Below are 12,388 nucleotides of genomic sequence, written 5' to 3'. Positions count from 1 at the left end.
ATGTGATGTAATTCTTCTCATTCTAGAAATTATTTAAATAAGTTAAAAATTCTAAATTAATAATACATGATACATTAAAATTCTTTGGTATAATTTGTTTATTACACATACTTTTATTTTAACATCTTATCAAAATCAAAATTTGAATAACAAGAAAATTCATTTGCAAGATTATTCCGATGGTGAGGTACAAAATTGCAAATCTTTACATCTAACAACCTTTCTGCTAGTTCGCTCATAATAGTGCCTGTAAAATAGAAATAATTAATCACACGAACATACAGATATATACAAATATTTTTCAAACGTACCTGTACAGAGTACAATATTCCTCTTGGCTAAAAACTTTATCGTAAGGGCAGTTTTAGTTAAACATTCGTCAGAGAGAAATGGTGGATCAGCTATGACCAAGTCATAGGAATTTGACGATTCTCTGGGTATATTCAAAGGGAACTTATAGTCATAGGGAACAAAGTCAGAATCGTATACTTTAAAGCGTACATCATACTCAAAAAGAGTAACTGTCAATAAGAAATTAATTTAGTATGTTTAATAATATAAAAGAGTCATTAGGTGGCTAATAATATAACTTGATACCTTGTCTATCACCACAATTCTTTTTAAGTTTATTGTAAAGTGTAGGGCATGATATGAGAGCAATTTTTCCATTTGGCTCTGTAGAGTTTATAGCACCTTTTACAAGAGCGTCTGTTGTCTCATCGTCATACCAGAACTGACTTAATTGCTAAAATTTAAAGTAACAAAGCATTAAGAACCTTTAGTTGATTTTACTGTCACGTTTAATAAAAATTAATTTACCCAGTCTTCCTCAAAAGAAACATCTAAATTTGGATTCTCTAAACTACATTTCAGTTGATTTTCTCTTTCTTCCTTCTCTTTAAGAAATTCATTCAAAGCAGCAAGTGTCGTAGGGCATAATTGTAAATCATCGTCATCACTTTCATACATTTTTTATACTTTCTTTTATATCCATGAAAATTCATATATTTTATTAGTAAACAAGAATTTTCTAATCTGATTTATCAATGCATTGTTCTTGTTATTTATGTGATTATTTTGATATATGTGTTCAAACTATTACTCTTTAATTAATGAAGAAAAATAATGTTTCAACATAAAGTTATAATTTGTTGCATGTACAGGGAGTAATAACCATAAACTCACAAGTTTTGAAGCTCAGAAAATGAAAATGATCTTTCGCAATGAAGTCTATATCCCTTCTCTTTCAATTATAACATAACCCACGTATTTATCAAGTATTTTGTACACGTAACAACAGATTTGCCGGTTAGAAAATCATATCAAATCCTGCTCTGAAGAAAAGAAGAAAATATGACGATGGAATCAGAAGAGGACTCCAAGCTGTTTCAATCTATTGGTTTAAGCGAATTGAAGGCGAAAGAAACTTTAAAAAACAAACAAGTTTCCAATAATTTGAAACTTGCTATAACAGAGGTTAGCTAATCATTTAAGGATATGATAAACACACATTGAATGATATTTGTTTCTTAGTTATTTAAAGAAGAAGCTGATCAGCATTAGATACATGTACCAAATATCTTTTGTTATTGTTCATTGAAATAATTATGTTGTATTTATTACTAAATGTTACATCTCTGTATATCTAATTTAACGTACCATATGTGTCTTAATTCTAGGCTGATAAGCACGGTATTATTACACCAGAAATTGGAATTTTGCTGTATCACTTAGCTTCAAAAATTAAGAATCAAATTGCGGATAAATCGCCGTTTCTCGCTAAATACATAGCTGAAAAGAAATTGGATACGATTCAAAGAGTAGACGCCGGTTTAAGCTACTTGCTTAATCATATAAAAGAAGATGTTAATGTATCTGATTTTGAGAAGGAATGTGGAGTGGGTGTTGTTGTATCACCAGAGGAAATAGAATGCGAAGTAGAAAAAGTAATAAGTGCACATAAAACAGAAATAATAGAAAAAAGGTATGTACCCTCTGCTGGATATTTCATTCACATACATGGTTCATATGGAGATTAACTCGAATTTTGTTCAGATATCACTTTAATGTAGGGCCGTTGATGCAACAAGTACGCAACACTCTAAAGTGGGCAGATGGGAAAGCAATAAAAAATGAATTTGATGTTCAGATGCTTGACTTATTGGGTCCAAAATGCGATTCAGATCTTGCACCACAACCTAAACCAGGAAAACAAACAAAAACAAAGAAACCAGAGAAAGAGAAAGGTAAATTGCTCAATTATTAATAAAAAATGTGTTTAAAAGCAATCATTGAAGTATCACAAATGTCTTTAGTACAACAGAAAAATGTGGCAGTAGCAAATGAGAAAACAGATGTTCAAACGATAAGCGAGTTAATGAAAACCAAAGTTCACTTCCATAAGCCAGGAGAAAATTACAAAACTGAAGGATATACAGTAACGCCAAATACTCATAAATTACTTAAAGAGCATTTAAAAATAACAGGTGGCAAAGTGGTAACTAGGTTTCCACCAGAACCTAATGGAATTTTACACATTGGTCATGCAAAGGCAATTAATATCAATTTTGGGTATGCTATTTTTAAATGCAGTATTATCTCCAAATGAGCTATCTCAAATTATTTGTGTCAGTTTATCACAGCAAATGAAAGGGCGGAGAATGAATAATCTTGAAATTTGTTCAGTCTGTATAAGTATAATTTCATTACAGTTATGCTGCAGCTCATGATGGGGTATGTTATTTACGTTATGACGATACAAATCCCGAGAAAGAAGAAGAAAAATTTTTTACCGGTATACGCGAAATGGTGGAATGGCTCGGTTATAAACCTTATAAAATTACTCATTCTTCAGATTACTTTCAACAGTTATATGAGTGGGCCATTGTGCTTATAAAAAAGGGTTTAGCGTACGTCTGCCATCAGACTAGTGAAGAAATAAAAGGTTTCAATCCACCTCCGAGTCCGTGGCGGAACAGACCCGTTGCAGAAAGTTTACAATTATTCAGTGTACTTATTTTCTTTTTTCAAATATGATTTTGCTCTAAATAATGCTCTAATATAATATTTATACATAGGATATGAAAGACGGATTACTAGAAGAAGGTGAAGCTACATTACGAATGAAAGTAACATTAGAGGAGGGGAAACAAGATCCGGTTGCATACAGAATAAAGTACACTCCACATCATAGAACAGGGGATCAATGGTGTATTTATCCAACTTATGATTTTACGCATTGCTTATGCGATAGTATAGAAAACATTACCCATTCCCTTTGCACCAAAGAATTTCAATCAAGAAGATCGTCGTATTATTGGCTTTGTAATGCCTTAGATATTTATTGTCCTGTACAGTGGGAGTATGGTAGATTAAATGTAAGCTATACGGTTGTTTCTAAGAGAAAGATTGCTAAACTGATTGAGGAAGGCATTGTATCTGATTGGGATGATCCCAGGTATACTTATATATTTCGTAAACAAAAGTTTATAGTTACTATCTTGACAGCTGAAAATGTGAAACACTAAATTGAGACTTTTTACAGATTATTTACATTAACAGCTCTTCGTAGACGAGGTTTTCCATCTGAAGCCATAAATAATTTTTGTGCGCAAATGGGTGTAACAGGCGCTCAAGCGATTGTTCACCCAGCTGTTTTAGAGGCATGCGTTAGAGATGTTTTAAATTTAACTACAAGTCGACATATGGCAGTTTTAGAGCCGCTAAAAATAACCATTAGTAATTTTCCTCATGAAAATCCTACAAAAGTAACAGTATGTAACTTTCCTAATGAACCAGACAAAGGGCAACACGATATTGTCTTCGATGAAATTGTGTATATCGAAGCATCCGATTTTAAGGAGGTATGTAATACATTTTTAATTCAGTGTATAATAAGTGAAAAATGATCCATTATTCTTTTACAGAAAGCAGAAAAAGATTTTAGACGTTTGACGCTAAATCAATCTGTTGGTTTAAAATACATAGGAGTAGTATTGACAGTCCAAAATATCGAAAAAGATGATACCGGTAATATCATAAATGTGGTTGTTAAACAAGAGTCTATTTCCGAAACCAAAAAACCTAAAGCTTTTATACACTGGGTATCCAATCCTGTTTTGGCGTCCATTAGATTATACGAACGTTTGTAAGTGTTAAATTAACATCTGCATTTGTTATTATAATAATTTTCAGCTTATATATAATACAACTTCCAGATTTAAACATAAAAATCCTGAAGATCCCAACGAAGTACCGAATGGTTTCTTAAGTGATATTAATCCACTTAGTAAAAAAGAAATTGTCGGATATATCGATGCGAGTTTGGCAAATGTAGCGAAACCTTTTGATAAATTTCAATTCGAACGTATCGGCTTTTTCTCAGTAGATCCGGATACTACACCAGGAAAAGTAATTCAATTGAAACTATAAGATTCAAATTGAAATAATATCACGTACAAAAATAATTCGATTCGTTTGTTACAGCTCGTCTTTAATAGAACGGTAACATTAAATGAGGATGCAGGAAAAGTGTAAATAAAGCTGCCCTATAATGGCGAAATACTATAATATATGAATAAATCAAGTTGACGGCTTCTATAATTTGTTTGTAATATTTGGTATAATATTTATATAAACAACGACTATACATATATATTTAAAGGAGACGATATACAGGTTCTTTTTGACATTTTTAGAGTTTTACAACTTAACATCATTGTTGGATCATCGGTGGACAATATATAAACGGTGCTTAATTCATCATGCATGATTCATATGTAGGAACCATATATTTTATATTTATAAAAGCATCTTCGCCCCCATATATTTCAAGTAATTCAAGTGTTTCTTGAATAATATCTGCAACATTCTCTCCTTTTTGTTGCGAATAATCGATACCTTCTCCAAGATTTACTGAAATTTTAAACTTAATTTCTATTGTTTTTGCAGAGGTATTAAGTTATCCAGTAAGTTTACGACGATTTAAAGTCAATTTCATATAAATATAAATTACAATCTTACCATTTTTATCTTTTAATAAGTTTAGAACTGGTAAAATTTGTCTAAAATACGGTACCAATGCTTCTCCAACACAATCTGCCGAGCGTACAAGATTCTGAACAGCTCTCAACGTGGTACAAATAATTACAGGCATTTTTGTATTTAAAGCTTCTACATAATATGAATTTTACACAAAGAAATATAAATTGATATTGTAAAATTATATAGGATAAAAAATAGCAAATTACTTTTAATAGGAATTATCAATTGTGGTACAACCGGTAAAATTTTTGGACCTCCATTTTCTAACATATCGGATATTCCTTGTTCTACTATAAATTTAATTGGTTGTTCAGTTTCTGTTAAGCCATCGAAAAATAATGGCAAATAATGGTGAAAATCTAAATCCTCGATATTAACTTTCCAGCTAAGTTTTGTACCATATTTATCCTTTTCTAACGCAACTGGAAATACGCCCCATTCATAGAATTTTCGAAAAGTTGATGGTTTAGGTGGTTGAGGTTTGTATAGTCCAACACGGGGAGGTTTTTCAACTACGGTATTTTCCTAAGTACATGTAGAAAATATAATCTAAACCGAAGTAAAATTAAATATAAAAACATTACCTGTAAAGCTTGAATCGTAAAGGCAGGTACAACTCTGGGTTTCCTCTTTTTATATTGCGGTATATCTTTTCGTATTTCGTGCCACAATTCTCGTTCATTTACCATTACGATGTTTTTCTTTTTTTTTTGCGTAAATATTTAATAGGAAGGAGACTTTCCAAATGAATCGTTAAAAAGTGGTTTAAAGAATTTTATTCATTCGAAAGGTACCAAAATCTTATACTAAAAGCGCGTAGCTGTATTCAGTAACATTGATTTATACTAGATGATGTATCGCGGTATAATAATTTAATGCATAACAAATATGGATCAAACACGTTGTTTCTTAGCAACTACAGATAGCTTATTCGATGAACTATGTAGTAATACACTTATGTTTGTTTAAAACTCTATTTTTGTTTGAAGAGATAAGCTTTTTTCCAAAGGAGGAAAACTACGAAGTATAAAAATGTTAGTCACATTAATATACATCTTCCCATTTATATACATTAAATATTTTATTACAAAGTAGATAACAATTATTTTACAATTTCGTTGCTGATCTGCTAATCTTCTTGTGAAATTGTGGATCATCAAATATTAAATCCCTCTTCTGTGGTTCATCCTTGTCACCTGTATTTTATTGATAAGGAAAGTAATGTGTATAGAAAAATGTTATTAATATTCTAAACAAAAAATGGATTAGTTTTGCTGAATGTACAGAAATAAGTTTGAAAAGGATATTTGTGAAGCAGTTTAAATATTCCCGTCCCTACAGGAACTGGTATGCCCATTATGATCGATTCAGATACGCCACAAATAACATCCTTTTGTCCATAATACGCTGCGTCGAATAAATGATCGGCTGTTTTCTCGAACTGTTAAATAATTATTCGTTAGTATATTTCTAACTTTTTAGTTGGAAAAAATTTATATTAAGAAAATAGATATGTAAGTAACAAGTATTACCGATGCCAAATTTAAAACAGATTCCTTCATTTTGGCTAAACCTTGTCTCGTGATACCTAATACTTCTCCTCTGCTAGTCATCAAATCTGCTACAAGCATTGGATGTCTTCGATCAATGCTCATTCCATGATTTTCCATCACTAATTTAATTTCCGTCATTATAGTTGCTCTTGCAGCCTCGATTCCCAATGTTCTGAAAACCTGAAAAGTTCCATTAATACGCATGTTTCTAATAAACGTGCTTTAATGTTATATTTACCTCAATTGTATTGTTCGAAGTGGTCTTTTTCCCTAAAACACCGAGAGTTGCCATTACTTCTCGCATATTGTCTCCTTCTACGAATAACTTATATCTCGTTTTACCACTTGAATCATCATTATGAATTACAGCTCTAGAAACTGATGGTAAACCCTGCAAGTTGTACAAATAATGTTTACGAATGCAGAAAATATTGCTTAAACAATGTGTATAATTTTCCATATCTCTTACTTTTACAACAATATTTGGAATTGTTTCTTTTAGTTGTGTGAGAGCATAATTTAAACTATATTTGGTTTTGCTAGGATTCACAGTAATAATAGAATCCCCCCTAACATTCACTAATTTTGGATTTAGTCTTAACTTCGATGTACAAATTCTGTAAGAATTATTATGTAAAGAATTTAAGCGTATATTTTTATATATGCAATTCTTGCTTCATGCACACTTACGAATAACGTATAGAGTTGACATCTACTTCTAATTTCAATAATTTTATTCTATCAACGTCTAACTTGATCAACAAAAAACAATCGTCGGGTAGATACACCTCTTCGATATATTCTGTCACTTCTCCTAGTGTAGTTTTTTCGATTCTACCCTTTACTCTTCTGGCATATTCTGGATCTATGTCATTTTCCTAGTAGCATAATGAAGTAAAAAATTGAAAAATCATGCTTAATTTCAGCGCATGTAGAATGTATGAACTTACTAAAGCTGCTGTAATGATCGGAGTACTAATTTTTGGATTTGCATTGATAATTTCTTTAATTCGTGGTACACCTTGAGTAATATTCATTGATGCTACACCAGCGAAGTGAAACGTTTTTAATGTCATTTGCGTGCCTGGTTCACCAATACTTTGTGCGGCAAGCGCACCTACAGCGGTGCCTGGTTCTATCTTTGCTCTCATATACTTTTCTTTGCAGGTATGAATGAATTCCACTAACTGAGAAACTGTGAGCCGTTCAAGTTGTAATATTATGGGTACATTCGATGGAGCATTATGTCGAAGGCGCGCTATTTTACGTGCTACAGTCTTAAGGAATGTACTGCAAAAGTAAGTTAATTATCTTTACTATTATTTAACTGAAACAACAATAATAATATACTCACGACAATTCTTGCTTAAATTCTTCACTGAGACATTCATATTCTTCAGAACTTAACAACTCGGTTGTAGCTTTAATTACACTTGGGCCATCTAATGGTTTCTCATTTTTACACGGTGACTTAGCTCTTACATGATCCAATACTCTCTTATAATCCACTGGACAGTCTTTCCCTATTGAAATGCTCGTCTTATTACTTTGTCTTTGATGCTATAAATTTGTAGTCTTACCTTCCATGTATGTAGGATCTAAAGCATCTCCACCGTATAATATCTGTACAATATCTCCCACGGAATTGCGAACCGTCATATCATAATGAAGGCACAGATCTTCTAAACTCTTAACTAGTCGCCGTTGCATATAACCAGTCTCCGCAGTCTTAACTGCTGTATCTACAAGACCTTCCCTTCCACCCATTGTGTGAAAAAAAAATTCTGTAGGCGTTAAGCCAGAGTAGAATGAATTTTCTACGAAACCCTTGGCTGCAGGAATTTTCGAATGCCGTTCAAAGTGTGGTAAAGCTCTGTCTTCGAATCCGTTTGGTACTCTATGACCGCTAATAGCTTGTTGCCCTACACATGCTGATAAAAGAGGATATATAATAAATAACAAACACTACTCAATAAGAAATGTACAAAAGGCATTATATGTAAAAGTTGATAGGCATACCAATCATTTGAGAAATATTAATGAAACTTCCTTTGCTGCCAGATAAAGCCATAACTAACGGACTATTGCTTGGATGAAGCTCTTTTAAACACGCTTTACCAGCGTGATCACGAATTACTGAAAGTTCCCTTAATATCATCGCTTCCAATGTTTCTTCTTCTGTACAACCTGGTTGACATACAAGGCGTCCTTCTTCCATTTGACGAATATATTCTGTACATTTAGAGTATCTAAAACGTGATAAGCGATAAATATACGCTTTCTTTACAGCGTTTCAGATTACTCTTACCCCGCATTTAATAGTTCGTGTTTAGCTTTCAGAAGTCCTTGTCCTGGAGTAACATCACCGATACCGATAGAAAAACCTCTGTTCATAAGAAAGTAACTTGCCATTCTCGCTAATCGCCACATAGCTATCGTTGCAATATCTTCGCCCCAATCACGTAATAAAATATAAAATATATTCTGCTTTGACCCCGAACCTAAAGTCGACTTGTCCATAGATCCTGCTAATAATTCTGAATTTCGAATGATAACATCTGCAATTTATCGTTACTTTCATTATTTCTCTATCACTTTAATACATTATATTAACAAATATATTATATACGTACAAGAATCATTGATACATAATTCTTCGTTAGTAGTGTAAGCTCTTCCTTTAGTTTTTAAATTAGCTTTAATGTTACAAGTATTATTAGGTCTTAATATTAAACTAAAAATTTGTTTTCCAGTCCATAACGTAGTTGGTTTTAATATAGCTGGTTCGGGAAGATCTATAGACATGCCAATATCAGGTCCTGCTAGAAGACAACCAGCTAAACGATTTGCTTGAGCTCTATTTAAAAACATATCCTTCTGAGTCAAAAGGTATCCACCAGTAATAAAATCCTGTGTTGCAGCTATTAGTAATTCTCCATTGCGAGGTGTAACTAAATTTGATTTATTCTAAAAGTAAGTATGTAATATCATCATTTGTATGTTAATAAGATATACAGGGTAATAAAAAAAAGGTATAAGATTGTAGAATCGTGCTAGTTACCCCCATTAAAACTAAAGCTTCTGCTCTTGCTTCTTCAGTTTGTGGTAAATGTAAATTCATCTCATCGCCATCAAAATCGGCATTATAAGGAGTACAAACACATTCGTTAAATCTAAATGTTCTATGATCCAATACTTTTGCTTTATGCGCCATAATACTCAATTTATGTAAGGAAGGTTGCCTATTAAACAATACTACATCGTCGTCTCTAAGATGCCTTTCGACGATGTCGCCGTACTATTGAACAAACAAGGTATTATTTATATTGTCATTTGTTGCTTATAAAACATACAAATATTTTTTATAAACAATTACCTGTAAATCCTGTGCAATTTTCTGTCGATTACCGTATCTCAAATATTTCTTAAATTGTGTTTTCCCTTGTTGTATAAAATTTGCACCAGGATGTATATCTGGACCATTTCTAACTAGCTTTCGCATCAATTCTATATTTGATGGATTTACCTTCTCTGGATACGTTAAAATTTTGGCAACATGAATAGGAACACCAACCTATGATAAAGAATACATTATATGTGCATCCTTTGAGTGTTTAAAATAATTTATTAAAGTAAAATCTTACTTGTTCAATTCGAAGATTAGGATCTGGTGAGATAACAGTACGACTAGAAAAGTCTACGCGTTTACCGGATAAGTTGCCGCGAAAACGACCCTGTTTCCCTTTTAATCTTTGAACTAATCCTCTTCCTGATTTCTTGGGCTAAAGATATAATCAATATTCAATTAGTGATTTCTTTTTATAGAAGGAAATATCTAATTATTAAGAACTTACTTGCATGTTAAGGGGTATACCAGACATTTCACTATTTATATAAAGGGCACAATGCAATTGCAGAAATTCCCAATCTTCATTGTACATTTGTACTTTAGCTCCACTTTGTCTGTGTTTTTGAATCACATCATTGATAAAAACTATTTCTGATAATTTCATTGTTAAATGATCCTCTGTCGTACCTGCTTTCAAATCAGATACAACACTAGGTCTGATACAAATTGGGGGAACAGGTATTCTTGTTAGTATTAAATCTTTTGGTAGTGCACATTCTGGATTCATCATTAACAGAGGAATGTCACTTTCTGGTATTTTTTCCAAAATACTTTGTACCTTAAATTACAACATTTGGATTTTTAGGGTGAATATCATATAAATGTCATAAGTCATATTCTTTTTATGGTTTACCTCCAACGGATTTAATACATTAACTAATCCGCTTTGAAGTACTCCCTCTAATGCCTTATTATCTTCAAGCACATTGTTGTATTCTGCTAACTTCTGTTGTACAATCGCATCGATTTTCTTTTTTGCTTTATACTTTTCATGCACTATTTTAAGCAAGCCAGCCTTCTTAACAGTCCCATTAAGATCCCCACAATTCTGACAAATTGTAGTTTTCTTAGCTTTATCCAAAATTTGTTTACGTAATGCTTTGCGGGCTAGATATCCCAAGTTAGGATTTAATACTCTGGTTAAATAATGTTTTTTGTCTACTTTAGATAACATGACATGAGAACAATTCTATAAATGAAAATATTATGATTATTGTTATGTTTTATGTAATAAGTAAGAAGTTCAAATAGAGTTGATGATAGATTACTTTACAAATGGACTGAAGGATACCAATGATAGACCTAAAGTAACCAACATGAAAAACTGGTAATTCTAAATCAATATACCCAAAATGTCCAATACATTCGTTCAAAGCTTTACCACACGATACACAATTGGTGGTATTATTACAAGTGCCCTAAAAATAAATAACAATAATTATTTAAGAAGCCAGTATTTATAATTATTTTAATTACCATTCTTCTGTCAAGAACACCATATGGAACTGGAGTATGTTCGACGTCCTGATTATACAAATTTTTAGCAACAACATGCATATGAGCCTGCCTTTCCATGTTGTGGCGGCTGTCCACTCCAAATGATACATGAGAGCTAATCGATTATAAAAGTAGTTTAAAGGTATATGAATAAGACAGGTCGAAAGTAACGGATATGAATTAATTTACTTTAATTACTATAAGAATTATAACAACTTGTAATCTCTACAGAATTCCAATTAATTAAGTAAGCATAAGCATAAATATTCAAAGAGAAAATGCAATTGATATTTTGTTCTTTTTACAAAGTATGTAGCATTGAAGATACGGAAGGGATCATAGAAAATTCATTTTTTAATAGCATTATAGCAGTATACGTACATTTTTCTCGCTACGTCTGTTTCTCTAAATTGTTCTTTAACCATCGTGGAGGTTATACTTTATTCCCTCTGATGTTTAATATATTATTTAACACGAATTTTGTTTATGTATGTTATACAGTAAAAAATATTAGTAAATTCTAAGCTATTCCGAGATGTGCACTAGTTTTTTGCATAAATAATTTAAACGCTCAAAAGAATTCAGAGAATTCTTCAAACACGTGTTGTTCTCTGTTCGTAGTGCCATCTCGAATTTGACAGTTTGGTACGATCTTATGCCATATTATAACAAATGCGAATCATCCGGTTATCGTATCATACCGATACAGAGATTTTCTGTGAGTATTCAATGGCAAGTCATTCATTATTTTAAATCAATTAGACTTTATTTGCGACTGGGTTATGTTTCGTAGAGAATAAAATTTGTAAACAGGTTTCATTTCATCGTCAAATATATTGTTTCAGGTTATATAATATGCGTGTATACAGACGCGCGTTTATATGCG

At 32.0% G+C, this 12,388-nt stretch overlaps 5 protein-coding genes across 7 annotated transcripts in view; 2 read left to right on the top strand and 3 right to left on the bottom strand.

The window, feature by feature from the left end:
• Nucleotides 1-12,388, top strand: part of Sem1 (Suppressor of exocyst mutations 1) — a 55,096-nt gene that overhangs the window by 34,042 nt on the left and 8,666 nt on the right. The window lies entirely within an intron of this gene.
• Nucleotides 66-1,012, bottom strand: LOC143430464 (EEF1A lysine methyltransferase 1). Its single transcript, XM_076906772.1, has 4 exons — nt 820-1,012; nt 598-745; nt 312-521; nt 66-247 (listed from the first exon to the last, which is right to left on the bottom strand). The coding sequence occupies exons 1-4, from the start codon at nt 967-969 to the stop codon at nt 114-116; spliced, it is 642 nt and encodes a 213-aa protein (XP_076762887.1). The 5' UTR covers nt 970-1,012; the 3' UTR covers nt 66-113.
• Glnrs (Glutaminyl-tRNA synthetase) lies at nt 1,191-4,602 on the top strand. Its single transcript, XM_076906847.1, has 10 exons — nt 1,191-1,476; nt 1,680-1,984; nt 2,056-2,246; nt 2,316-2,571; nt 2,712-3,009; nt 3,078-3,457; nt 3,545-3,863; nt 3,927-4,147; nt 4,218-4,410; nt 4,486-4,602. Exons 1-10 carry the CDS (start codon nt 1,354-1,356, stop codon nt 4,534-4,536), a joined length of 2,337 nt encoding a protein of 778 aa, XP_076762962.1. The 5' UTR covers nt 1,191-1,353; the 3' UTR covers nt 4,537-4,602.
• On the bottom strand, nt 4,833-5,945 carry LOC143430529 (parkin coregulated gene protein). The gene is made up of 4 exons (XM_076906849.1): nt 5,628-5,945; nt 5,250-5,568; nt 5,023-5,172; nt 4,833-4,927 (listed from the first exon to the last, which is right to left on the bottom strand). Exons 1-4 carry the CDS (start codon nt 5,730-5,732, stop codon nt 4,923-4,925), a joined length of 579 nt encoding a protein of 192 aa, XP_076762964.1. The 5' UTR covers nt 5,733-5,945; the 3' UTR covers nt 4,833-4,922.
• LOC143430527 (DNA-directed RNA polymerase III subunit RPC1-like) lies at nt 6,088-12,141 on the bottom strand. Of its 2 annotated transcripts, none has more exons than XM_076906846.1 (20): nt 11,884-12,141; nt 11,482-11,617; nt 11,274-11,423; nt 10,859-11,194; nt 10,451-10,783; nt 10,241-10,378; nt 9,973-10,170; nt 9,658-9,894; nt 9,230-9,563; nt 8,905-9,154; nt 8,616-8,845; nt 8,177-8,527; nt 7,951-8,119; nt 7,547-7,886; nt 7,287-7,474; nt 7,066-7,213; nt 6,835-6,987; nt 6,576-6,776; nt 6,346-6,484; nt 6,088-6,234 (listed from the first exon to the last, which is right to left on the bottom strand). In XM_076906846.1, exons 1-20 carry the CDS (start codon nt 11,925-11,927, stop codon nt 6,227-6,229), a joined length of 4,083 nt encoding a protein of 1,360 aa, XP_076762961.1. In that variant the 5' UTR covers nt 11,928-12,141; the 3' UTR covers nt 6,088-6,226. The 2 variants fall into 2 exon arrangements, with proteins under 2 accessions (XP_076762961.1, XP_076762960.1); XM_076906845.1 differs by having other exon boundaries at nt 6,088-6,241; nt 6,351-6,484.

This window comes from Xylocopa sonorina, chromosome 14 (genome assembly GCF_050948175.1).
Source record: "Xylocopa sonorina isolate GNS202 chromosome 14, iyXylSono1_principal, whole genome shotgun sequence".
NCBI lineage: Eukaryota > Metazoa > Arthropoda > Insecta > Hymenoptera > Apidae > Xylocopa > Xylocopa sonorina.
The sequence above is the reverse complement of the archived record's forward strand: the minus strand, read 5'-3'. Positions and strand labels throughout refer to the sequence as shown.

Coding starts and splice junctions, on each gene's coding strand:
- LOC143430529 (XM_076906849.1), bottom strand. CDS start 5,732: ATGGTAAATGAACGAGAATTGTGGCACGAAATACGAAAAGATATACCG. Junction 5,569..5,627: donor TTACGATTCAAGCTTTACAG/GTAATGTTTTTA, acceptor ACATGTACTTAG/GAAAATACCGTAGTTGAAAA. Junction 5,173..5,249: donor ATTGATAATTCCTATTAAAA/GTAATTTGCTAT, acceptor CATATTATGTAG/AAGCTTTAAATACAAAAATG.
- LOC143430527 (XM_076906845.1), bottom strand. CDS start 11,927: ATGGTTAAAGAACAATTTAGAGAAACAGACGTAGCGAGAAAAAT. Junction 8,120..8,176: donor AGATCCTACATACATGGAAG/GTAAGACTACAA, acceptor GCATTTCAATAG/GGAAAGACTGTCCAGTGGAT. Junction 6,988..7,065: donor TTCCAAATATTGTTGTAAAA/GTAAGAGATATG, acceptor TACAACTTGCAG/GGTTTACCATCAGTTTCTAG.
- Glnrs (XM_076906847.1), top strand. CDS start 1,354: ATGACGATGGAATCAGAAGAGGACTCCAAGCTGTTTCAATCTATTGGT. Junction 1,477..1,679: donor TGAAACTTGCTATAACAGAG/GTTAGCTAATCA, acceptor TCTTAATTCTAG/GCTGATAAGCACGGTATTAT. Junction 3,864..3,926: donor AAGCATCCGATTTTAAGGAG/GTATGTAATACA, acceptor ATTCTTTTACAG/AAAGCAGAAAAAGATTTTAG.
- LOC143430464 (XM_076906772.1), bottom strand. CDS start 969: ATGTATGAAAGTGATGACGATGATTTACAATTATGCCCTACGACACTT. Junction 746..819: donor TTTCTTTTGAGGAAGACTGG/GTAAATTAATTT, acceptor TTTAAATTTTAG/CAATTAAGTCAGTTCTGGTA. Junction 522..597: donor GAATTGTGGTGATAGACAAG/GTATCAAGTTAT, acceptor TCTTATTGACAG/TTACTCTTTTTGAGTATGAT.